Source organism: Syngnathus acus, chromosome 8 (assembly GCF_901709675.1).
Source record: "Syngnathus acus chromosome 8, fSynAcu1.2, whole genome shotgun sequence".
Classification (NCBI taxonomy): Eukaryota; Metazoa; Chordata; class Actinopteri; order Syngnathiformes; family Syngnathidae; genus Syngnathus; species Syngnathus acus.
The window spans coordinates 4,352,861-4,378,859 of NC_051093.1; the positions used below are offsets into that span (position 1 = coordinate 4,352,861).

General features: G+C 45.2%; 2 protein-coding genes across 6 annotated transcripts; both read right to left on the reverse strand.

Moving 5' to 3' along the window:
• Window positions 1–642: 642 nt before the first annotated feature.
• On the reverse strand, window positions 643–20,352 carry pbx4 (pre-B-cell leukemia transcription factor 4). Of its 5 annotated transcripts, XM_037256820.1 has the most exons (11): window positions 20,249–20,352; window positions 19,447–19,619; window positions 16,509–16,622; window positions 15,053–15,126; window positions 5,519–5,763; window positions 4,954–5,144; window positions 4,681–4,816; window positions 4,391–4,547; window positions 4,070–4,140; window positions 3,094–3,180; window positions 643–2,867 (listed from the first exon to the last, which is right to left on the reverse strand). In XM_037256820.1, exons 2-11 carry the CDS (start codon window positions 19,611–19,613, stop codon window positions 2,778–2,780), a joined length of 1,332 nt encoding a protein of 443 aa, XP_037112715.1. In that variant the 5' UTR covers window positions 19,614–19,619; window positions 20,249–20,352; the 3' UTR covers window positions 643–2,777. The 5 variants fall into 5 exon arrangements, with proteins under 5 accessions (XP_037112715.1, XP_037112714.1, XP_037112716.1 ...); XM_037256819.1 differs by lacking the exon at window positions 20,249–20,352 and having other exon boundaries at window positions 19,447–20,207; XM_037256821.1 differs by lacking the exons at window positions 16,509–16,622; window positions 20,249–20,352 and having other exon boundaries at window positions 19,447–20,205.
• A 233-nt stretch (window positions 20,353–20,585) lies between these two features.
• Window positions 20,586–25,966, reverse strand: LOC119125896 (kinetochore-associated protein DSN1 homolog). Its single transcript, XM_037256867.1, has 11 exons — window positions 25,575–25,966; window positions 25,267–25,303; window positions 24,916–25,183; window positions 24,769–24,842; window positions 24,598–24,670; window positions 24,444–24,510; window positions 24,320–24,373; window positions 24,172–24,243; window positions 23,955–24,105; window positions 23,760–23,847; window positions 20,586–23,666 (listed from the first exon to the last, which is right to left on the reverse strand). Exons 1-11 carry the CDS (start codon window positions 25,616–25,618, stop codon window positions 23,575–23,577), a joined length of 1,020 nt encoding a protein of 339 aa, XP_037112762.1. The 5' UTR covers window positions 25,619–25,966; the 3' UTR covers window positions 20,586–23,574.
• Window positions 25,967–25,999: the final 33 nt, after the last annotated feature.

Sequence of the window (25,999 nt, forward strand, 5' to 3'; positions counted from 1 at the left end):
GCAGCACAGGGTTCCGCGTGAGTTTGACATATTCTCGCGATGTTAATTATGTCACAGGCGGAAGTCGCCAGGTAAAGGCGCGGGCCAATCGGGACCAAATTTGTAGATTAATAAATTACTAAAATTGGAGATGAAAGTCAATCATCATATATTCTAACTCTATGTATTATTCATTATTCTTCATTTAATTCCTTAAATATGAAAGATCCTTGAGTTGCTTAAACTCAGAGGTTATTTATTCATAGCTCTCTACTGACACCTGCTGTACTAAAGAAAGTATAACAGACGCTTGAAGACGCAGCTCCAACATCTTGGCGCAAGCCGATGACGCAACACGCCCTGTTCCAATTTTGTTATTTTCGTACCCTGGTGACCTGCGTTCTGCTCTGTCCACTTCTACTAGGTATACACTTCACACGAGGAACCAAAAGGTGTCGACTATTTAATCAGGGCCATATAACGTCTTCAAGCGCCACGGTGTCGCCATCTTGTGGTCATCGAGTGTTTTTATGTATATATCCATTCATCCATTTTCTATACCGCTTGTCCCCACGGGGGGTCGCGGGTGTTTGTGTCTATATATCTATATATATCTATATATATATAAACGATTTCATGTTATAAGACTGACATGATTCAGAAGATGGTGCAATCTCTCTTTTTTATTACATTTGACTATCACAAGAGCATTTTGTGACAACTTATAAAATGAAGCACTCCTAAAATTTGAAATAAAATACTGGAAGAAGAAAGGAAAAGAAAAAAAAAAATCACACTAAATTGTTTTTTTTTATTAAGTTTCTAATAAGAACACTACAATTTGTCATTCTTCCTTTAACTCTTTCTTTCTAGAACAATTCTAAAGTTGAGGTATAAAAGGAGTTCAGACAGACGCGTGGGTCTGAAAACAGCGGTGGGGTTGGGGGCATTTGGGGGGGTTATATATACAACAGAGATGGAAAGACAGAGGTAGAGAGAGGGCTAAATACAAGGGAAAGAGAAGCGATACAAATATACTAAGAGGAAAAAAAAAAAAGAATAATAATCAAAAGGGCTTTTTGGGGGAGACATTTGATACTGTGGAGGCATTTTTTCTTTCTCTCATCACTTTCATGAAAGATTCATGGGAACCATCAATTTCCACAGCATCAAATGTCCCGAGCAGTAAACCCCACATTTCCACCCGGTTATGTAACAAAAAGCCTAAATAATAACAATAATAAAAAATAATGTTGATACAGAGTTATATAGCGAGTCATGTGTGTCGGGAATCAGCCGGGGGAGGGGTATCGTGGGGGGGTGGGGACAAAATGCCAAATAATAATTAGCATCTGAACCAAGGTCGAGTATATAAAAGAAAGTGAAACATTACACAAACTGTACAGTGACATCCATTACACAGGTAGAAAAAGAGAGGGGGGGGGCGGGTCAGGCAGGATGGAGGGAGGGGCTTGATCACATTTTGGTGTATTAGAACTAACAAAAGTAATTACATGTTGGGATATTACATCGGACAATTAGGCCAAGTTTTTGTTTTTCTTTAACCCATTCACGTCTATATAGGTCAACTGGAAAAGATCACTGTTGTATAGTTTTTTGTTTTTTTTAGCGGCTGGCAGTGAATGAGTTAAGGACATTCCTGTCTTCATAACAAGACGACTTAACTTGACGATTAAAACTTGTGTTTAAAAAATGGCAAAAAAGTGGTTTCCTTTTTTTTTGGTAAGAAGGGCGAGAGAGCTAGTGGAGCCCTCATCTGATTAGCCAAGAAAAAAAAATGGCAACACAGGGAAGTCCATATTTGTAAACAGTGAAAATAGAAATGTTTCCAGCCCCCCACACCCCCAAAAAATAAAATACAACAAGACACACAAAAATAGTAGGTGGCATCATCACCATTATCATGATTACTGACTGTGGTATTTTTGGTTTTGGTACAACAGGTGGTCGTCGTGCGCGTCGCCATGACGACACACAACTATCCAAACAGCACGCGACGCTCGTTTCTTTTTTGTTTGTATTTTTTGGTCAGACTATAATATTTATACCCTTTTAATTCATTTTTTCCCCTCCATTTATCGTAATTAAAAACCAAGGTAAAAAGTGAGGGCGGGGCTGAACGAGTCCTAACATGCATGGAAGACGAGTTTTACTAGAATCCGGATGGTCGCCCTCGCTGTCACGAGCCCCCTCCTCCCTTGCCTTCTCTGATGCGCTATTGGCAGCGTGTTTTATTTTTGGTGGCGGCTGGTGCATTCTTAAAAAAAAAAAAAAAACACGCACAAAAAATGGCCTACAATCAGAGAAACTAGCGGACAGAAAAAAAAATTGTCGAATTTAGTGACCCAAAAAAAAGTGGGATTAGTTCCGTCCACTCTTCTTGGTCTGCTAACCGGTTAGCCACAGTTAGCCACGCTCATAACAAGGATGCTAACAGTGTGACACGGTGATGCTGATGACGAGCCGGGCGGTGGCGCTTTGGTAAGACCCTGCTGGGGCGACCAATCGAACGAAGCCACGGGTGAAATGTGAGCGTGTGTTAAGAGAACGAGCAGATACACGTGTACGTGTGGACATCAAGTGTGGGCGGGGGGGGGTAGAGAGAGGAGTCCATAGTTGCGTTGCTGTCCTGCGTTCCAGCACAGTGGTGTTGTGTTCATGACATGATCCCATTGAGTCCAAGATGGCGGTGGGTGGGAGTGGGGGGTGGGGTGGCCCCACCGCCACCCCCTTGGAGTGGAAACGGCGTTAACGACGGAAGGCGGATGCTACTCGGATCAGTTGGAGGTGTCGGAGTGGACGCTGCCGGGAGCGCCGGGAGGGGAGGTGACGGAGGGGGGGTCGGTTGAGTCCTGCCAGCTGTTAGCCTGGAATAGCAAAAAATGCGCTTCAAATTCATTTCATTAATGATCACGGCTTTATTGATTACGCAGAGTGACAAGTGTGATCCTTTGTGAATTTCGCCCAAAGACACTTTTTATGAAGACACTTGGGAACTGCTTCAAATGTTAAAAAAAGAAAAAAAAAAAAAGAGGGCCTCCCTTGAAATGAAATTAAAACGACAATGGTGATGTGTGCTAATGAGTTACTCACATCCAGGCGATGAGGGGTGTAGAGGCCGCTACCTGACAGCTCCTCATAGCCGCCCGTCAGGTGTGTAGCACGGTGCAGGGTATCCACCTGTCAACACACACACGCGCACACACACACGAGCAGTCAGTCACAGCAACTACACAAAGTCATTACTTCCAAACGCCACAAGCAGACAACAACATGGCCGAGTGAGTGTCCGCAATCTTGTAGTCATCGCCGCCTGTCTTGTTGACCACTGAACGTTCCGCTTCATCTTAATCATAACTAACATGACGAGTACACTTTGGAGTTGCTTGCCGTGGAAAGACAGACGGCAAATAAAAAAAAAAAAAGCCAGAGAGCTGGAGAGACGCTCGCAACAAAAAGCTCACTGGCGCAAGTTGTGTTCTGTTTGCGCGGCGGAACGTACACTCGCAAGAAAAAGTATCGGAATTTTTGGAGTTACCTGGAGGTCTGCAGGAATTGGTCATAAAATGTCATTTGATTTTTGTTGAAGTCACAACAGAAAAAAAAAAAGTCTGATTAAATCAAGATGGGGTCAAGTGTGCCGAAGTAAATGAGAATTTGGTTCAAACTACTCTTAACTGGTTTTTATCACGTTCATCTATTGTCGTGACTTTGATGACATTTTATGCTTAGGTACTTTTTCTTTTCAAGTGTATCTGGACAAAACAAGAAGAGGGATGTCTGTAGGAGCGTGGCGGGATCAATGAAGGCAGGAAGTGCGGATCGTCTCTTTGCACCCGAGGGTGGAAGCTGACGATCGCTCAGTACTCAGGAAGGGGGGACACGCTCACATGACTCAAGGATTGGATCCTGCAATTATTCTACTAACGCCCCCAGTGCGCCTTGCATGGACTTTCTCGGGATGAATAGGGACTGGGGAGGAGAGGTCAAGGGTCAAAAAGGAAGCTACGCTAAAGGAAAGCTATCCCTGGCAGTGAGGTCGGCGGGCGCAGCCGTCCTCAGTGCGTACCTGCGGCTGGAGAGAGGGTGCCGCGCCGATGCCCTCCCCGTTGAGCAATCGCAGCCCAATGTAGCTGTCGCCTGCGTGAGACAAACCGCATCACCCCGACATGAAGAAGACGCCACGCTTGGTAGTTCGAGGGCAGAAAAGATGACGTAGCATTTGGAGAAATTAGAAGGGGATGCTTCGATACTTGGGCCGACTAATGTTGGTCATTGCGGTGACACTGGGAGGGCTACAAATTTTTGTAGTTTGAGAAGCACAGAAGAGGATCCGAAGCCCATCCGGGATGCTGCATCAGCAATTTCTCGAGATGGTCACTCGCGTTACCTGAGTTGGGCGTTGCCGGCGAGTTGGCCTGGCTGGCTTGCGCCGACACGTTGGCGGCGTCCACTGCTGTCTTGACTGCGTAGAGGTTGGCTTCCTCCTGGAACTTGCCGATGTTCTTCTTGTAACGTATTCTCTTGTTGCCGAACCAATTAGAGACCTGGGGACAGACGGACGGAAGATGACAATCAATGCCGGTCACGGAACCAAATAAGGGACCAGAAAATAAAAGAATTTATTCATGACAGATTTTCTTTTAATTAATTGGATGATTAATTAATTAATTCCATTACCTGAGACACGGTGATCCCACACTTTTTGGCCAACTCCTCCTTTGCCTCCTCACTAGGGTAAGGGTTAGACAAGTGGGAGTAGAAATACTCGTTGAGCACCTCTGTCGCTTGCTTGTTGAAGTTGCGCCTCTTGCGTCTGATATGAAGAGAGGAAACAATCAGCGACATGCACGGAATGCTACTTGGCAAGCAAAAAAAAAAAAAAAAAAAAAAAAAACACCGGTTGGGCCTATCCAAGTATTCTTAATTAGACACGCAAATCAACATTCAAACCTGGCGTCGAGGAAGCGTGAGCGCAGAATCATCACGGCCTCGCAGGTGCTCTGCTTGAGCTGCATCTGGATGGAGCTGAACTTGCGGTGGATGATGGCCACCATGCGCTCGATCTCCTTGGGCGAGATGGGCCGTGTTCGAGACTGCTCTCTCAGCAGGTTCATTACATGGTTGGTGAACTCGCTGCACGCCTGCCGAGAGAGCCGAGACACGTCTTGAAAGCTACCGCTGAGATAAAGAAAGCTGTCAGGTGCTACGGAAAGACTCGCTGGATATGAAGAGACCGTTTCGGCTCCCTAACTCTTTCTGACTGGATAATCTGCTTGTCATGGAAAAGTACGGCTAAGAACTTTCACGGGCTAAATAGATCGACAACATTTTGGGAGATTTTGAGACGTAAATCCAGCCGTCCATTTTTTGTGGTGCTAGTTTTTAACAAACCAAACATCATTTTTGGAGTGTGGAGTACTGGAGAAAACATTGGATGCAAAATAGCACATGGAACCACGTCTTTAACGTGACTGACAGCTTTCCAAATGATTTCCAAGTGGCCCGAGGAGCACACCTGCTCATATTTCTCCAGCTCCGAGTGATATATCTGACGAATCTGGGCCAGTTTGGCTCTGTAGTCGGAGTGTTCGATGCTGCTGTCGGTAGGCGAGCCTCCCGCTGCCGCCGCCGCAGCGGCCGCCGCCGCCGACCCGCCTCCTTTCTCCGGCCCGGACACGCCCTCCGCCAGCAGCATGTTATCCAGACGCATGATCTGCGGGTCTGGGGGGTCTTCCTCCTGCACGCCTCGTATACTCAGAACTGGATGGAGAGAAATAAAAAAAAAAATGTTGTTAGGTTACACCTCGAAGCCACCAAATTCCAAGCGCGCTGTCAACCCCCGTCGGGTCGGGTCGGCTCCCCCCCACCCCCGAGCGGTCGCTGACTGAATTGCCAATGAGCCCCCAACTTGTGCTCGGGATGCGCAGCAGAGGGCAGTGTGGTCCCTCGGTGGCAGGCTGCCAGAGATAAGGGCATGAGGCATGGGACCAGTAATGGGAGTGCATGTGCTGTCACTACGAGCCCCAGTGGCCATAAGTATAGTTATCAGTGGCTGCTCTCCACCACTGTATTATAGCAGGACCTCTGTCAGCCCGCAGCCCCGCGCTCATCTCTCTCTTTCGCACATACACAAACCTCCAGATAACACTCTGTTAGTGGAAACTTTCTGGCGCAGACAAATATCTTTTACTTTGCTGCCTTTTTGTCGATTTGAAATCTTTCACGTTTCTGGAAAGGTAAAGAGAAGTAGTCCACGTCTTGGAGAGAGAGAGAGACAGCGAGAGAATGTCTCTGCTCTCTCAGAATGACTAATAACATGGAAACGTTGCCTTTTGAGTTTACTTGGGGTTACTTGCAAGCTAATAATTTGTAAAGATGAAATTGACTGTAATTTTTCATAGATTTTTTTTTTTAAATGCACGACTGGGGGCTAAAATTTGTCGAGTGATGCTACTGAGCCATTTGTAGTTGTTTTCTTGGCAAACAGCACGTTGCCACGGCAACAGCATTTCACAAAAAAAACACACAAACGTTGTGTTTCGACATCATGAAACCCTAAACACAACGATTAGCATAGATTAAACTCCAACAATTTTATCAATCAAAATGTTATGTCTCAAGTCAGAACTCACAAAAATATTTTTTTTTTTTTTTTTTTTTAACAGGAGACCGAATCCCGGTTGTTTGTTTTAAACACACGCCTACAATATGGATGACACAGTTAATCCTGCAGGAAACTGGGTTGGTCCTAACGGATTCCGCTAGTTAGTTCAAGGTGCACAAACTCGGTCGTTGGGAGCGTCTCGGCTTTTGTGTGACTTTTGTACAACGCTCTTGTGAGTCATTGCGGGGACGTTTCAGAGCAGGAGAGAAAAACAGGTTAGCGGCTACAGAGCAGAGCGTGTTGGTTGTTGTGCTAACGAATGTGGAAAAGAAAAGAATAAAAAAGTTGGCTCCAACATTCCAGATGCCATGGAGCGAGCAGATGAGTTGAGTTTTTTTCCCTCCAACCTTCGTTTGATAAATGAGTGTTCCACCATTTGTAGCAAAGCTTCCAACTCCCTCCCCCCCTTTTTTTCCCTCCCTTTTCTTGTTCCTTCTTGCCTGTTTCTTCCCCTCTGCTTCGGTCTCTTCTCTTTCCAAGGCGCATTCCTGCTCTGCTGCTCCCCCATCTTAGGACTCAGGAATGCAGCAGACCCTGCCGCCTGAACTAATGACCCTGATTCGCCCATCATTTTCCCTCCACTTTTTCCTCCCTTGCAGTCATTCACCAGCAGGCTCTCCACTACTTAGCCAGAAAACGTCAAGCAAATTGAACAATGTGACATTTTTTTGGACCTGGTTTGATAACGAAATTTCTTTGAAGTTTTGTAAACGCGGGAGTTTTGGGTGCTGCTATAAAACAAGTTGGGGGTCAAGAGGCCTTTTTGACTGTGCATTCAAGGGAGTCGCAAAGCTGACGTACAGTACGGAGGGCAACTGAAGAAGCTTCTCGCAATTTTGCCCCCCCTCTCCCCACCTCATTATGCCCCCCAGCTGTAGCCTAATGCCCTTACATTCCCCTAATTACTCTAATTAAGCCGTGATTACCCACGATTGCTCTCAAGCACAGTCTAGTGGTCTCGCGGTATTATAGCAGACGCCGGCTCGAGTCGAGATTGTGTAAAAGCCGTGGAAATGAGGTAAGCTCGTTTTATCTATACAAAAAAAAATAGAACGGATTCCATCCTTTTTTTTGCCGCCGCTTGTCGCTATCGCACCTTCTCACACCCACCGCAAACACCGTGAAAAATGACATCAAAAGGGCGTCAAAAAGCTGTTTTGCTCAAGCGGCTCGGCGACAACCGACTTAATGAGAAGCGGCGCTGCTTAAATTCGCCTTACTCGGATAAGACGCGAGAGGGCCTACAGTACTTTGCACATGTTCCCACCCTCGCCGTGGCACCGGGAGATGGAGCGGCTAACATATACTATGAAATATTCAAGCTATCCAGCTGGGCTTTGGCTGCATACATAATCATTCTCATTCCTGCGTCGCGCCAGCGAGCCGCTGAGCTGTGCAGACACAACAGCCGTGCGTGGTCGTAAGTAAGGGCGAAGAGCCCGAGCAACGCTGCGGCGTGATGTACATTAAGCGTAATGCCGTCCACGCACGCCCAGGCGCGGGCAGATAAGACTTAAACGCAGTCAGTATATCATTGCTCAGCTCACAGCACAAGCTTTATCCTTGTCTGTCTTTCCCCTCGCTAGCATCCCCTTTTTCACTCCGTCTCCCCCACCAACACGCATCCCTTCCCCCCTCTCCCTTTCAGCGCACCCCCTCTTCTCTCTCTCTCTCTCACCCCCCCCCCCTCTGTTCTCCATTTCAGTCGAGTTCTCCATGTGAGCCGCAATCCCTCATGCTGTCAGCCCCCCCCCCTCTCCCTCTCTCTGTAGACAGACAGGATTAGCATTTTAATTGCATCAGCTCCCTTGGGTATTCTCAGCCTTTCACTGGGAGAGAGCAAGGGAGCGGGAGAGAAGGATAGGGGAAGGGGAGGAAGAGTGTGGGGGGGGGAAAGGTGAGGAGAGAGGGGAGGGTGGAAGGAGAACCAAGGAGAATTGCAAAAAGGAGTCACAGGAGAAGATGTGCGTGTGTGTGTGTGTGTGTGTGTGTGTGTTTGTGCAAAGCGGGGAAGAGACACCGAGCGGTTACAGAAATATAAAGAATCCAGTGTCGAGGCATGCCAGCGAGGGAGAAAAGATGGGAGTGTGAATACATCAGTTATCCTTTCATTACACAGATAAAGAGAACTGGGACATGGAAATCTTTCCACAATAATAATAATAATAAAAAAAAATGGACAGAAAAAGACGACGCAAATTTACCTTCCAAGGTGCTAGACTGTCACAGGTGCTATTTATGTACACATGATGCTCATAATAATTGATTAAATAATCAGGATATTATGATGCTAGTACATTGGAAGGTTAAAAGAAAGGCGGGGACGTTGACGAGGACGCTGTCTGACATCAACACTAAAGAGCCTGCATTACAAATGAGATGTTTCCTTAATGGGCTTTAAGTCGATGAAAATGTTGTGATGTCAACATTCGAGCAATGTTCCAGCCTCGACCCCCCCCCCTCTTTTTTTCTGTATTAAATAAGGTGGTTTTTTTTGGGGGGGGGGGTATAGTCAACTTAATGAGCACAATCCATATGTTCATTGCTACTTTAAGCAGCTCACACTAATCAGCATCTGTTTGGGGAGCTCACCGGAGTCCTGTTGCACGCAGCCCTCCACTCCACTACCGACACACAAATATCTCCCTCTGTATACATAGTAAACACGATGTGGTCTGATTAAGGTGTGGAATTGGACAACTCACACCTTGGGCGACACTTCAGGTCCAGCACATCATTAATCAGCACTTAATTAACTAAAAGGGGGAGAATTGGATGCCAGAGCGATTACGCAAGTCCCCCCCACCCATGCCGATCTCCCCCCTCCCCACCTTGAATGGTCATACACAAACACCGTCTCACCCGAGCACAAACAAACTCACCAGCTCAGGAGCGCACTTAACACTAATGAGGGATAGATCAATTAGTGTTGTCAGGTAATGGAGGCTTTGCTGTGTCTTAATTAGTCATTTGCATATTTTGTGTGATCACAAAAAGGGGAGCGCAGACGACCATTTTAATAAAAAAATTTTTCTGTATTTTTTTTTTTTTGCCTGATCAATTCCCCATAGCTGACGTCACGTCATTCTTGTGTCGCCTGGAATCGACGGCGCATCTTCTGCTTGTGGCCAGGCAGCGCATTCCATTTTTATTTTTCGCTTCCAAGCGTGATTAATCAACAATAAAGCAACGAGGATTCCAAAGAGTCGGTCTCCGGTGTAATATCACGTCCGGCGCCGTTGCGCCCGGGGAAAGATGAAAAGCACGGGTTTGTGAAATGTCACGAGAGGAAGAGGAGGAGGATGAAGAAGGCGTAAAAGCAAAGCGGCAACGGCGCGGCTCGCCTCTTCCCCCAGTCGACTCTCATCAGGCCAGCTGCCTCCTGTGCTCATTAGCGCAGACTCTTAAGGAGCTCCTAAAGACTTTGTGAAAAATGAACGCTCATTTGAGAGGTCGTTAATTTGCACTGTTATGCAAATGATGCCGCAATTAAGCGATAGATCAGACCGGCGCTCCTCATTTATAACACGTGAACAAGCATTATGACACAGTCAGATGGTGTCACGGAGCTGAGGCGACATGGTTAGCCTACACCGGTTGATACACCTCGGAGGAATAAAGCCGCCGGGCTAATTGTATTTATGCTTGGTCAAAATACCATCGCAGACATTGTTTTGCGAAAGGCTCAAACTAACCCACAGAGTTAGATTTAAAATTTACAGAGGGCACAATTTAAATTTTTAAGTGGATTTGATATGTTTTAAAAAAAAAAAAAGGGGGGGGGGGCAGATGTTGTGCTCCACAAAAACAAAATGGCAGGAAGGTGTTAAATGAATTAATACAGGTGTAAAATCGCCCTCACAAAATTAACACATTGGTGTAAATTTCCACCTGCTTTGTTTAGATAAATGTAACCAAACAGAGCGCCGTAACGATGGGATGATTTTTTTTCCCTCCCCCACACCGAAGACTTAAATAAACTTTGTGTAAAAGTAGGTTTACGGCACCCGCTATATCACTGCCAATCCCTGCGTTTATGACGCGGTGTAAAACACTCTGAGATATGCCATGTGAACAATTGCAGAGGGGTGGAAGGAGCCCATCAATTATAATTAATCCTTAATTAGTCAGGATTAAGAGCTGGGATCTGACGCTCTCCCACCCCTCTGCCACCAACCTAGCGCAATCCAGCTGGGAACATATTTACATGTCTTTGATTAAAGGGACCGAGTCTTAGAGGAGCGAGCCTTTTAAAAGCAGTGTGAGAGGAGCAGGACATGCTGAGAGGAAGACCAGAGATGAAGAGGTCGGAGTTCACTGTATGGGCGATGCTGACCCAGTACTGCATAATATTTCCTGAGTTGGTCTTGAGACTGTCACAATTGGACACAAACGTATCCGAGTAGTCAATTGCAAAACTCTTAACATCTTAACTCCATTTTGGTAAATGTATTTTTCCACAAATTGGTCTGTTATTTTGACATATTATTGACCATTCTTGAGAATTAATATCAATTCGCTCTCTTAGCCGATGCAAACAATTTTTGGTTTGGCCCGATGGCGGCAATATGTACCTGTGGATTAAAAAGCGCAACGTGGAGAGTCTCTGTCGCGCAAATTGAGTGGATGAATTGAGTCGACAGCCTCTTGAATATTCACCCCAGGTTTTTGTGGATTCATTAAAAATCAATTAAAAATAATGCTTGGTGATGCATCTCATACCGGTGTTTGCGGATGACAACCCTGGGGGGGTCACAGTTTTTTGGTTGGATGTGCGAGGGTCAATTTCTGAGTTCGACAGGCTGTCATGTTGTGACAAAACATGACAAAATCATATTTATGACACTGAAATATTACACGAAGGTGTCCTCATCCTCCAACTCCAGACAGTCTTGTCAGTAAACAGGCGTCCAGTTCCTGTAGGAATAACGCCACATGGGAAAGTCAGCCGGCCCACACACCATTAGGCCCGGGCTGAAGGTTGAGGTGCCTAAGTTGGGGGGTGGCGGTTGAGGTTTTGGGGGCTGGGGGCGGGGTTGGTGATGCGTCTGTCAGGGCCAGGGGTCTGTGTGATATTAGCCGTCTGCCAATCTGGCTTGGGAAATGGACATCGAGTAATTACTCCTGCTCTTACTGCCTCATCAATCTCCTTGTATCACTCCTGCACAAGCCCCCCTCCCCCCGCCTCTCCACCACCAACACCATCTTTTTTCCATTCTCTTCTGGGGGAGAGGAAGGGGGTGGTGGCGGGGAGGGGGCAGGCTGAGTGACAGGACACCACGCATCACAAGTGAGATCCCTCAAAAAGCAATGAGATAATCCTGCTCCGCTGCATTGCATTAATATAAATCGAGAGGATTCAGGAAATAATTAAAAGGTGGCCATGTGAGGATCCGGAGTTAGCGTTGCTATCAAGCTTCATAAAAATACAATAATAGTAGCCCATAGGTTTGGGAACAACAATAAAATTTTATAGCTTTTCTAAATTGGGCTCTTTAAAACTTGTAATAATTAAGATGCTCTAATGAGGCCCGCAATCCACAAAGCTTCATGTGCGCAGTTCAATGAAATTAATAGCGCAAACACTAAAGTCAGGTTGGATTTGAAAATAAATAAATTTAACCTCCATGGTTTCATTTTCTGGACAACAAATATCCACCATATAGTGCAACGTAGATATTTTTTGTTCACTTACTAGCCGCCTCAAAAGTTGCACTCGTCAAAACAATCCACGAATGACGACGGCTGTTGCGAACAAACAACTGGTTTCATTAACAGCCTGTTTTGTGTTTTTTAATTTTTTCACAACTTCAAGTATGTTGCAATTGCATTAACATGTAATTGAGGCCATTTGCCGGTTGAAAATGACATGTATTGTGATGCACGTGACGAGGACTGCGATTGCTAACGCTACTTGGGGGCAGGGGGGATCGTGAGGCGCTATTAGCTAGATAAGGATTATTTACATAACATAAAGTATCGCACTAATCTATACCTGGTTAAATAGACTGCTTTAACGCTCTTGATTAAAATTTTCCAACAAGCTACCGATTTTCTACCAAGACCCACACTCTGATCCAGCATTTTTATCAAACTATTTGCTCCCCAAGTCTTCACTACTTTTTGATTGTCTCCAAGGTGCAGTGTTGCACACTGTCATGTCAATTCCTCATGAAAACAATTCAAATCTTATTCAAAACGCATCCGCGAAAAATAAATTGGCAACAATAAAAGGAACTTGTGACGGAACGGAGTGAGTGACAGGCTGGCGTTGTTTACGTGGACGGCAAAAGGGAGAACATGAAAGGTAAACAGAAAGCGGCCAAAAAGATGCCCAAACTAAACAGGAAAACTTCTGAGGGGAACCGCGCTAGCTTGTGGGGGCTTTTTTGGCATATGCTGTCCCATTGCACTACGCGCGAGCTATTTTTACAGTAAATCCCCACGAGAGCGTGCGAGACGAGAACAAGAGTTGAAGCAGAGCCCCTAACTCCTCACTCTGATCATTCTCCATCTCTTTTACTTTCTTCCTCAAAGTGTTTTTTTTTTTTAATCAACTATTAAAGAGTATCACGTTTCATGCAGATGTTGAATTTGTTGGTTTGGGGAAGGGCGGGGCGTGGGGAAGAGGGGAGGGGTGCCGGTAGGTCGATGTAGCAAGAAGGGGGCGCTGGCATTTGCGCAGAACATTTCCTTTACAATGAAAACAATCTAACCAACTGCAGCACTCAGAGGAATTCACCTCCCCTCCCCCACCGGCCCTCCTTCCCCTCCTCCAACGGCACCATTACATTACCATATCAAAGCCCCCCCGAGTTCAAAGCGAGTCTTCTTTTTCAAGAAAGGGAGTGAGGCTGAGGCGGAGAGGAGAAGAGGACAACGCCGAATCAGTCGGAGTAGACCCAGAGACCGACTTTGCTTTTATCCTCCTTCAATGCGCTTGTACTGTATGTGTGCAAGAGAGAGAGAGTGTGTATATGCACTGACAAGTGCATGTCAATGGGTTGGGGTGGCGGGTGGGGGCGGCATCAAACGCGTGGAGGATCCACGAGGGTTACTGATTGGCTCTTCCGAAAGCAGCGGCGAAGAGAAGTCAATTCCCATTCCGCCGGCACATAATGGAGCCTGCAGGGGGTCTTATGAGGGAGCAGAGAAATGGCAAAGCAGGTAACCCGGCGCGGCGGGGAGCCATGGCGCTTGCGTGGCACACGGCCAAGCAGCAAAGGCAAATATTTCGCCATCTTATTGTACGCATCTTCACCTCCACTGTGAAGAATCGGGCTTTTAACGAGCAGCCCGCTTGGCGAGTACTAAAGGAGCTTCTCTCTAGTTGGCCGGGAGACTAAATGTGAAAATCAAAGTGAATGGCATTAGGGTAAATAAGAGCAGCGGTTGCCTGGGAAACGCTATACCCTGCCCCACTCACTCAAAGCCTAGCCTGTACTTTTCTCCAATCACCGGAGAGCAATAATACATTATTGACAGAGGGCCACGGCAGGCAGCAGTGCAGCATTTTCAAATTGTATTTGAACAAGAGAGGATTTTTTTTTTCGGTGAGAAGATACACGGCGAGTGAGAGGCAAAGGGATGAGAGGGGGGGGGGGATTCAAAATCCCACCCATTCACAGTACCATAACCATCAATCTGCCAGCCATCCTAAGCCTTCGTCCTTTGAACCGCACTCGAATCTGTCAGATAGCTGACTGGAATAGCTAACAAGAAGGGGGGGTAGATAACCAGCTGCTTTTGCTTCAAATAATTGTGCGACTGCGATTAAACTCTAAATAATTGCACGTGTTCAAACGGAGCCTCCCATCACATCGCGTTGAGACGAGATCCGGTGATATGGTTGGAGAGAGTTTCCTTCTTTTGACTTCATGCTATGTTTGGCTGAGGGCGCCGCATTGATATGCATAGCAATTTATTAGCGATGCATAATTGCATTATGCTGCGGCGAGCGTCGACGTTGGAGGAGCTCGTCGGAAAATAGCATGTCGAGAAGCTATAATGGGCTGGCTGTGTGAAGCAATAACCCCCGCGGATTCTTTTCATATCTGCCTGCTGTCAACCAGTGTGTGAATTTTCTGTCAGGATTATGCAAGTGTATTTTTTTTTTCCCCCCCCAACCCCCCATCCTATTAATTTGAAAACAATACCGATTGCGGTAGGTAGTCAGCAGATACCCGGTTGTGATTTTGCTGAGAACGGACACCGCCGAGGCCAAACGAATACAATCAACACTCAATCATTTGCGAGTACGCCGAGGCCAGGAAGGAAGCGGCTCGTATGCGAGGAAGCCATTATTGGAGGGAAGGCGCGACAGAACGGGGTTTCGACTTGCGCGGCGCGCCGAATCAAAAGGGAAGGAGCCGAGTCGAAACTTACCTGTCTTCTCTTTGATCTCGCAGAGAACACTGAACAGGGCTGGCTTCATTCTGTGACAGTTAAGGGCATGCTTCCTGCACGAGAGAGAAGAAGGAAATCAGAAAAGGGGGGGAGAGAGAGCGTAAAAAAAAAAACATAAATAAAAAGAATCACCCCCCCCCCAACCACCATCTCAAGTTGTACCTCGTCTTTCTCTTCTTAAAACTCACGCAAGTCTACCTAAGTGTTTCAAAAGCTGCGGCTTCACGACATTCTCGATGGGAAATGCCTTTGTCTGTCACATCGGAAATATATGTGACGCTTCGATGTGAAGAGACAAAAAAAACAATGATGTCATTTTGGTGATTAGCACTATGAGGCAAGAGCCTGAGAGCTAATGCGTTGCAGAGTCCAGTTGCTCATGTGTCCTGTAACTAAGTCTGTTCTGACTAGCCATGATTGTTAGTTTTATTGAGGTGGGGGGGAAGAACAAAAAAAAAATCACAGCATTGTACGGCAACAGTGAGCGGCGCCTTTCGATGAGACTAATTAATTTCCCATTATTAAGACTTCCAGCCAGGCGTCAGATTCATGAGATCTATCCCCATGTATCTCATTAAATCCAATCACTGTTGAAGTAGCGCGAGATGTGTCATTTACGTTAATGGCAACCGTCTGGTCGTGATAGAACAAACACGAGCGCATTATGACATCACGACGGGTGCTCAAAGAACATGTTTGGGCTGGTAATAAGTTTTAGCCCCCACGTTTGGTGTTTGGATGAGGCTAAAAGCAAACGCGGGCGCACGGCTTTGGATGTGATGAGCGTGGACTGAAAAGGATGACACGATATTTTCCATGAGAACAGACAACCACAAATGATTAGGATTTGGCTACACCTGACCACAACAACAATTCCAGTTGTGAAAGCCTCGAGGCGAATTCAAGGAGGGACTGCAAAGATAGTACGCTTTGTTATCCTGCCCTCAATGTGAGAGGGATTGAGGCCGAGCGATAGCTGCAGCTACCGAAGAATTTTGGAATCGAGTATTCTCAGAATTAGAATCATCGGAATCGTCTCAACTGGCGAAAGTATGTGAAAACACACAAGGAATTTGTCTGCACTAGTTTGAGCCACTCAAGTATTACAGCAACAAGCAACTACAACAACATGCTATCGATTAGCCAAACGATTAATCGGCTAAAAAAATTTCGGTGCGTTAGTAAACAACGTGCTCGAGGTGCAGGTGCTTTTGTCCACTTGGGGTCGCCATCCACACGTACTTTGGAATTTTTCGAGACTGAGGCTTTGCTTTGCCCTTTTTTGGTAATCGAGTTATTCGATTATTTATCGCTACAGTGTCAACGTGGCATTAAACTTATCACGGCTGGATTTGAGTTGGGGGTGGGCTGCCATCAGAATGGAGGGTATGAGCAGGAGGGGGAGAGGGAGGTGCTCATGCGGTCCTGTACTGACCTGTACTGGAAGTTGACTGGCAGGCCACCCCCTGCCGTGCCCCCCCCTGCTCTCCCTCCCTCTGTGGGGTCGTCTGATCCACCCCAATGCGCCGGCGAATCTTCTGGCCAGCATCTAAACATATGGCGACAGGAGGGGTGGGGCGGGTGGGGGGAAGAGGATGAGGGCGCAGGGCAGGCAAGGCGTGCAGAAAGGGCACCAAAGTTCTTGCGCTGCCCTGAGCGCTCCCCATCCCAACACGCCCCCCCGCCCACAACAGGAGTGTCATGGGCGCGTGTCGGTCGCGTCACGTGTTCTGTTTCATGACCGATGTGGGACGGACAAACTTGACCAGGGTAAGAATTACGACGACCGTACCGTTCCGGGGTGGCCTTTGGAAAAAGACCAAAGCCATTTGTAACGGGCGACCTCCGACAGGGCTGAACAATCCTAATTTGGATCAGCACCAAACTGGGCACCTTCAAACATACAAACCTGCTGCATGTTGCTTATTTTTCGATTCCAATGCGCTTATTCACAACAACGGTGTTGTTGACATATAGTGCATGTCAGTGGTCCGACAACTTTTTGCACCAAGTGGCACCTCATGAACTTAAATATCAAAATGATGGCCAACTTTAATATAATGCAGTGTGTTCATCAACACATCCCTAAAAATTAGACTTAATATTACTGTAAGCCATTGTAACATTATGGACATTTGGATCGTGAGAGTGAGAAAATGGAAGAAAATGAAAAAATGTACTGCAGAGAAAAGTTCAAAACTGTACAAGAAATATTTAAAAGCAAACACTTCTTAAAGCAGAAGTCAAATCAAACATTTCTTTTATATATTCTCTCTTGATATTTCTTCATATTCCACAAACTCAATATGATCAGAATTTGGGGTTTTGACAAGTGGGGGTGCATGGAAGATATTTGAAACAACATTTTTGACTCTTTTAACATGCACGCCCTACATTTGTACACCCTCAAGGTTTTACTGTTTGTAAGGGAACGCTCACACTATCCCAGTCCAAAACCTGGACTTTGAGCTTTCAAAAATGTTTTGATCTTAGAGCCATAACAACCCACATAAAAAAATGTAATCTGTCTCCCTTAACGACTACTTCCCACTGCACGGCAAAGTTTTGTAGCCACGTTTAAGCACACTCTGCAACATAACCTCTTCACGGGAGGTAAAAAAAAAACTGGTTGTGCAAACTATTCATCGAGACTGCTTGCATTTAAGTTTTTGCACCAGAAGTTAAAAAAAAAAAACAGAGAGGCCAATTAGCAAGCAGATGAAGGGTCTCCTACCTCGAGCAAGCACCCACTGTTCAATAAATGAATATTTTATCAAAATGGAATGGAATTGCCTTTATTGATTAAATTGTTTGCACATTACAGCCTGTGTGTGTCAAGTGGCCCTCGTGTGCATAAAGTGGACATTAGAGCAAAAGGCGTTCTGACAACAGGTACGCCTATAGAACCCCCGACACACCTTTACTTACATACTGTATATTTGTAACCTGTTTAGCCTGTTACTTACCCAGTAATTGTGCCTGTTTAAGAGCAAAGCACTATTATTTGCACTATCCGCGCTGGTGCGAACATATTTACGAGGGAGGAGAGGGGGGGGGGGTGCAGCGTGACGACAACAAAAACTGCATTGGCCCAGATTATATTCTCAAACTCTCCTACTAGAAAAGGTAACAAAAACAAACCGAGTGTGTGCTTTGGCCATATAGCATCGCATCAGCCCCCCCCCTTCAACACCACCTCATTAATAGAAACTCGATTTGCGGACAGCTGCACTCGCGTACACATTATAGGAGAATTGATTGCACCCAGCACACAATGAAAAGGATGAACACCAGGGAGGGAGGGAGTGAAAGGGGAGTGAATTAATTAAGAGAACCAGGTGGTCAAATGTTGGGTGGAAAATCACTAGCTAATGACACATCACACTGTGGCCACGGTCTTGCAAGTGGACGCCTTCCTATTGTTGAGATACCGGGGCTTTATCTGAAAGCTGACCTTATGCTCCCCGGGCCACATGGCGCATGAGTGCCGGGGTTCCTTGCATATATTCCCCCCCCTCCCCGATCGCTAGGAATAATGCAAACACCGGAATGCCTCTGTAATATGAGCATTAAGTGAGGAGTTCTATGAATGAATGGCTGCTGTCATCACGGGGAGCTCCTGACTGGATACGCGAGCCAATTGAGTAATCCCTGCATTCATTTGCATTTCATCGGATAATGACATCGACTATCAATTGATGCAGAACGCTATTCAGACGCATTGGGGTGCAATTAGACAAATCTCATTAGGCATAAACAGCAATGTGGTGCAGCTTTGGAACCTTTTTTTAGGGGGGGGGGGGGGAGATTGTGCACTCACTGCCTTGAATTAGGAAAAAAAAAAAAGATTTATGTCAACAACTCTATGTTTACCTGACAGATCGCTTCAAGTGTGAGGAATGGTTTTAGCGTTTTATACAGGGGTTAATAAAAGGCCCTAAAATGTTAACTACTACTGCTGCTGTAATGTAATGAAGCAGTTATATGAGCCATGCAAGTGCAGTTTAAGTGGCAGCCAAGTGGCTGGGAGATCATTAGCAGTGCAACAACCATTGTCTCGTTTTGAAAGCTCAAACTTTCACAACTAAAAACTAAATAATCCGTTGACGTACCCTGCTGGTTGTTTCTTATTCGATACTAAATGTGTTTGCAAACTCAAAAGCAAGCCGAGTACAATAGAAGTAACAAAGAACCGCCTTGCCTTTTTTGGAACACTAGTAAAATGCGAGCGTTGTGCTGGCAGTCGATCGGGTATTATAAAGTTGATTATTAGAAATAATTATGGTTAATTTTAAGAAGCATGTTGGCTAAATGTGAGCTACGGAGCGGCGTAGCAACGTGATGGAAAATGGCTCTTGGCCGCTCGCTCTTACCTGGCCTGTGCTTCGTCCAGGCTCTCGTCGGTGATGGCCATTATTTGCTGTAGGATATCCCCGATGTCTTGTTGGGGCTGGCCGAGGGACTGCTGTTTCCGAACCGAGTCCGGGTCGCCCACGTCGCCTGGCTGTAGTCCACCAAGTCCGGTGAGACCCGTCAGCATCCTGGTCTGGTCATCCATACTTTGTTAAAAAAGGAAACTCGCCGTTTTCCTTCCTTGCGCGAACACACACACACACGCACACACACACACACAAATGGCTAGCCTGTTAGCTAGCCCGCAAACTAGTTTCCGCGACAAACATACACACACACGCTCCTTTAACGAATAAAAGGTAGTTGGGAACTGTTGTTGTCATAAAACAGTTCACGCGAATACTCTAAAACATTGGCGTGTTGTTTGAAGAAAACAACAGGGGGGCGCGCAAGGAGGAGGGGGGGCTAAAAAACGTTAGCTAAGCAGCGAGTGAAAAGCAGCTAGGTTAGTAGCTGCAACCCAGCGGCCAACAAGCAGCAGCGGGGACACACACGCACGGTCCGTGTGGGCTCGCCTCGAACATTGTGGAACGAGTCAAATAAAAGAAACACGAGCGCGACTATCTACGGGTTGTTTTGTTTTTCTCCGTCCCGGAGTCCCAAAAAAAATCGAGGAGGACTCCGACGAGCGAGCGAAGAAGACAGCGCTCCTACCGCCACTGACTACGCTTGGCCATTGTTGTTGCTGAGTGTCGCGCGACTATGTGGGATGTGCTCTACTCGCTGGTGGTGCTGTGGGCGAGCTCGGCTTCTTCCACTCACTTGCAACCCACACGACACGGCTTGCTAGCGGGTGGCCCAAAAGTCCGCTTCTCCGACAACTAGCCACGTTATACATTCACGGATATGTTCGTGTAACATATTTGCGACGCGACCCTCAAAGGTGGGGGCGGGGTGTGTGTTAAATATTTGTCCAGGTGAAAACCATGAATCCCTCATGGCAGGCGTTACGCATGGCTAGCCACTGACGTCATCAATATGTTAGTCATTAAACACAATTCAGGCCAATAAAGGAAACTTGATGTCAAAAACATTGGAAACACTGGTGGAATTTGAATTACAATGTAGGAGCTGCATCACTGAGATCAGATTTCCTGGCTACTGATGTAATAACATGTTTATTATTAGTGTGGAGGACAAGCTGAAGTCACAACATGTAAAATAGCCTACTTTGATAATCAAGACCGTGCTAAGTTGTTCAAATCTTCAGATTCAGCCTCACCAGTTCATACTCTCCAGTTTCTGTTGTCCTCCATGGAAGCAGGCTGATTTACAAACATCTGTTCTTACTTTGGAAAACACAGATCAACATCTTATGAACCATAAGAGTGGTTCATAATCATTTTATGGTTGAGCATTTGCATTTAAAAGAAGAACTCCGCCACTGTTTATTTTGTGTGGGCGTTGAGACAGAGGGAAATGTGTGATAATAACCACAGAAGAGTAAATGGAAAATGCTCAGAACAATGGCAATTAAATATCAATTACACATGTAAATCCATTCCTCAAAGGAGATGCTAACATAAATAACATGTAAGTGAAAGCATAATGGCAGTTGACTTGCATGACAATGACAGCTTGCCAAGTGTCCATTACTCTCCCCGAGGCGGCGTCAAAGGGTGAGAAGTTTTACTTTTAGTTTTACTATTCAGCGATATACTAAGTGCCAGTCGGGCAGAGGCGGCCTTAAAGAGAACTAAAATGGCATGTAACGCTTTCAAAAATGCGTTGATGACAATCGAGAAGGGTACTAATTAGGCGCATCAATATAAAACCTCTGTAATCTGTTTCTGCTCAGTGAGCTGCGAGGAGACAAAACAGCCCATCTGATAATGCCAAAGTGGTCAAATTTACATCAGACGAAAAGACAATACCTCCCAGAAGCACAACCGAAGAAAGCAAGCCAATGAAACATGGCATCAGTTTCCAGTCTAAAAATGATGACAGCACAAATTGAAAAACTAGTGTCCTTGTGTCTTTTATTTTTTGCAAACGGGGCAATTCTGCTGCAGTTTATCACTCAGATCGGAGAGACAGCCTTCCAAGACGAATGGCTGTTTGGATGCGTGTGTAGGAAAGGCCGATGCGGCGGGCCCAGACGTACTATGAGGAGATGATGGGTGTGCATAAGGTAGTAGCGACCAAACCGGCGCCGCTTTATGCTGACTCTCCACACATCAGTCCACGGCAATCTGGGACTAATCAATCTCAAATTGGAGACAGCAAGTGAGTAAGCAATAGGCTAAACGCTAACAGCAGTAATCATGTTAAAGCTCCTGATTCACAGGTTATGTTTAATGAACAAAAGTCTACACACCCCTGTTCAAATAACAGCTTTTTGATATGCGGGGGAAAATGAGGCTGATATAAATCATTTCGAAATCTTCGCCATCAACGTGACCTATAAACCTGTAGAACAAAATGTGGGGCAGCAAAAATCGACCGTGATGTGATTGCAAAAGTGTACACACCCTGTTACATTTCACATCTAATAGCTTTTAATTTTCTTTCCGATTGAGTTGCACAGGTCAAAGGTCACATTAACATTGAGGAAAATGCTTTTGAATCTTTAACTTTGCTCTTAATTTTATATTACAATAAATAGCTATCGAACAGGGGTGTGTAGACTTATAAAATACATTACAATGGCAATTTCTGAGACTTCAATTTTTTCGTATGGGAAAAACACTTTCCTATTTGTAACGTCCACAATACTGCAATAATAAACTCTCCATTTCATCATAACAAAGCTTCCTTTCATCCATTTTGTGAGTCTACAAACAAGGAGTGTGAAGGTGAGCCACGTCTCACCCTTTATCCAAACGTTAGAAACCAAACACTTCACTCCAAAAAGGGCCATTGAGGTTTGTCTCGGGCGTTTTGTTCCTCACACTTTTGAGTGAAAAGATCCAAGGATTACCATCTAATGCCAAAGTAATTGCATTTGACTGCCGGGAGAAAAGCTTCCTTTGCGAAGCGAAGAGACAGCGTCTTTGTGGACCTTGCACTTTTTTTATTGTCGTCAATTCACGTGGGGATCATTTCTGCGAAAGTTCCTATTCATTTGGATGCTTAAGGTGCCCTCCTCGCACCCCACCAGCATCAAGCCTCATTTTCATCTAAATAAGAATCGATTTCTCCTGCTGCGCGCCATCCTCCCTCGCTCACAACTCTCACGGTCACAACCCTGCTCGTCTTTTCCTCCTCGCCTGTCCCTCTTCTCCTGTCAGCCCCTCGAACACCATCCCGCTGAAAATGTCACCCTCGCTCTAGTCAAGATCATAACCGCGGCACGCCACACGACAGGAAAGAAATAAGACGCCCCCCCCTTTTGCAATTCTTTACGCTGCACCCTTCAAATTGCGCAGGGACATTAATTAGTGAATGGTTCCAGGAGATGGGGAGTGATAGCAAACAAAGCTTTTGACTGACTGGTACAATGTCAAAGCTTCGTTCTGCATCAGTGACCCAGCCAAATGCAAGAGATTGAGTCACTGCGGGGGGAGGGGCTTTCTCTTCAATGGTCAGGAGACACTGATGAAGTGAAATAGATGCAGCTGCGAAAGAAAAAGAGTCAACGGGCCCGAGGAAAAGCCGTCTTTCCGAATATACATGATATATTCATTCTAAATGTACCCCATGTACTGGATGCTTACTTTTGACCCTTACATGTGGGAATAGTTACCAAAAAAAAAAATCTCTCAAAATTCAATCATCAACACAAAAGTAATTCGTGTTTTGAATAATCATACCTGAATATTTGCGGATCATAAAACCCTAAAAATGTGCAGTTTTTTGTTTTAACCTACAAGTGTCTTCTGTTTTCAGGACACTCACATTTTTTAGGTTTCTTTTGTTTTTTTAAGGAAAAGCATTTGTATTTGTAACGATTTAAGAGACATCCTGCTTTAAAAAAATGTTTGCAGGACAGGCGCTGCCACCTGCTGGACGCATGTGTGAATTACATCAACGACCGACAAGACTCTTAATATGAACAAGTGTAGAATTTTAATGTTGTACAGTAAAATAAAACATGCGGTACGAAAACAGATATTTGTTTTCCATTATATACAACTCCACCAGTCTATTTAATGTGACTGTGTGCTTGTGGACGTAAAAGGTGCACTGATTATGTCCTGAATGACGTTGGGAGACTGATCCTGAAATCCTGCTTGGGCCGCTGATAGGGGAAAAAAAACAAAAACGGAGTCGTGTGTTTAGTTACTTCGAGCCTCAAAGATTTAGAATAGCAACGAATAATAATAATAATTACCCAATCGGCCGCTGGTCTCTTTCACCACCGCTTGTGACAGCTCCTTGACGGACTGAAGCTCTCGTGTGAGCTTACACTGAGCATCCATCTGTGTATTAAAAACAAAATCTACAATGAGACTAAATTAATGAACGTTTAAGGACAATCGAACAGTCTGGAAATGTGTGGGGGGGAAAAAAATAACAGTGTACGCACGACAAGAGTTGCCATCGTGCGCAGCGTGGACTGTTGTCTGTTGAGGAGGTCATGGTAGTCAGGTTTACTCCGAATCAACTGGTACTGTGAAGACTGGACCATACATGTGTGGTCTGATGAGATGGCTTTCTTTTGACCCAGAGCCAGTTTGCTGTGACAAATAGAATAAACAATTAGTAGAAAGTTTAAAAAATGAAAACATATGTCACACATTCACCTTTCTAATTCTTCTGCTTTACTCTGGTGTTTGTGTGCGAGTGCGTCCCATGATTGGCTTTCAGCTTGAATCCTAAAACACAAAAGGCCATAAAAAAGAAAGAAATAAATGGGGCGTATTTCAATTGTCTTATATAAGACTTGCAAACCTGTTAATAGTATTTTCCATCATCAGAGCAGTCCGCACTCCAAACTCACCAACCCTGAAAGCGAATAGTTTGGTTTGACGATAAAAATGTATGAAAGGGGTTGAAGAGTAATAAACAGATTTACCTTTCAGTCTGTTGTTCGTTGCTTATGCTTTTGGCCACAGCTTTGCACTTTTTCTTCAAGCTCTTCACTAAAGGAAGAAAACAAAAAGTAATGACAGAGGTTCTGGTAAGAAGTAGAGAATTGGTTATTTTGTGTACCACAGAAAACAGGGCACCTTGTTTCTGAAAAGACTCCTGTGAGGAATTTGGCACCGACTGGAGCGAATTCTCAAGTTTATCTGTGGCCAGCTGGACACAAGAGTTTTTTTTTTAACAGAGAATTTTACATCCTTCATAAATCTAATAACAATTCTTATTCAAATGATGTCTTCTGGCTTTGACCTTACCTTCATCGCAGATTCCATCAACATACTCAACCTCTCTTGTTGTGATAAGGATGTGCTGATGCTCTTGCACAAATCTATATTCAAAAACAAAATGTCACATCAATACTAGTCTGATGAAAATTCTGATGAGCAATGCATTCGACTCACTTTGATACGGGTTGGCAAGTGCGGACAAGGAGCGCCTTGACAAGGTGGCTCTCCTCCACGATTTTCTCCGAGCAGTGGCGTTTGCAGGCGGACAAGATTCGGGTTCTTTCTTGCTTCCAGACGCCTTTTCCAGCCTATCTGTGTCCAAATGCTCTCCGCCATGGGTCGTCTGTGTGTCGAGTAACCGTGTTTCAACCCGGGGTGATTTCTGTGGAGGGGCGCCATCTGGAGCACTGGGCGACGAACACCGTTTGGGTGACAGCTTGACCTGAAGTAAAAAAAAATACTACTTATTAGCTTGTTTCTTAAAGCGGTTATTCACAATCACTGCTTAAACATAGGCCTACGTACGTCGTTCTTGGCTTCCACACCGGCGACAGAACCGCAACTGCAACACAATTTCAAATGACTGTAAACTCAGTTAAATACGTGAAACCTGACAATAAACAGCTCATTTATTAAGTTGAATTAACATTGGCCGACGTTTTAATGTGCCGTATGAGTTAGCACGCCCAACTCTAATAACGAGCTACATATTCCGCTCGATATCACGCTTAAACTTCAGGTCTAAAGCTTGAAAGATTACAGGTTAGGTTTAGCTATACTTCATCAACACTACAACACAAACGTTTGGAAATAAGAAGTACAAATAAACAAACCCGTCTCGGTCTGTGTAGTCTGTGGACGATGTTTCTTCCGCCATTTTTCTTTTCAAACTGTTTTCCTGACATTGCGCGCCGTACAAGCCACGCCCCTTTACGCAGTGTTGCACTATGGGAAATGTAGTTTTCTATGACGGATGCGCTCCGCACTAGTTATTAGCAAAACAAAAATGTTTGCAAAAGTAAATGGCATTGACCTCTGATTGGATGCAATAAAATGAAAAAAGACCGGATTTTATCATGCTTTTAGTCTTAGCTTTGGCTTCATTGCACGTAATTACTTATTAGTGTTAGTCCCTTTCACTTTGTTGCTTTTTTTGTTTTGACTAGTAGATCAATTATCGTCAAATAATTTCAGAGAAAGAACATTCCTTGCTATTATGGGCACATCAATACCAATATTCCTTTGGAGATAAATGAAA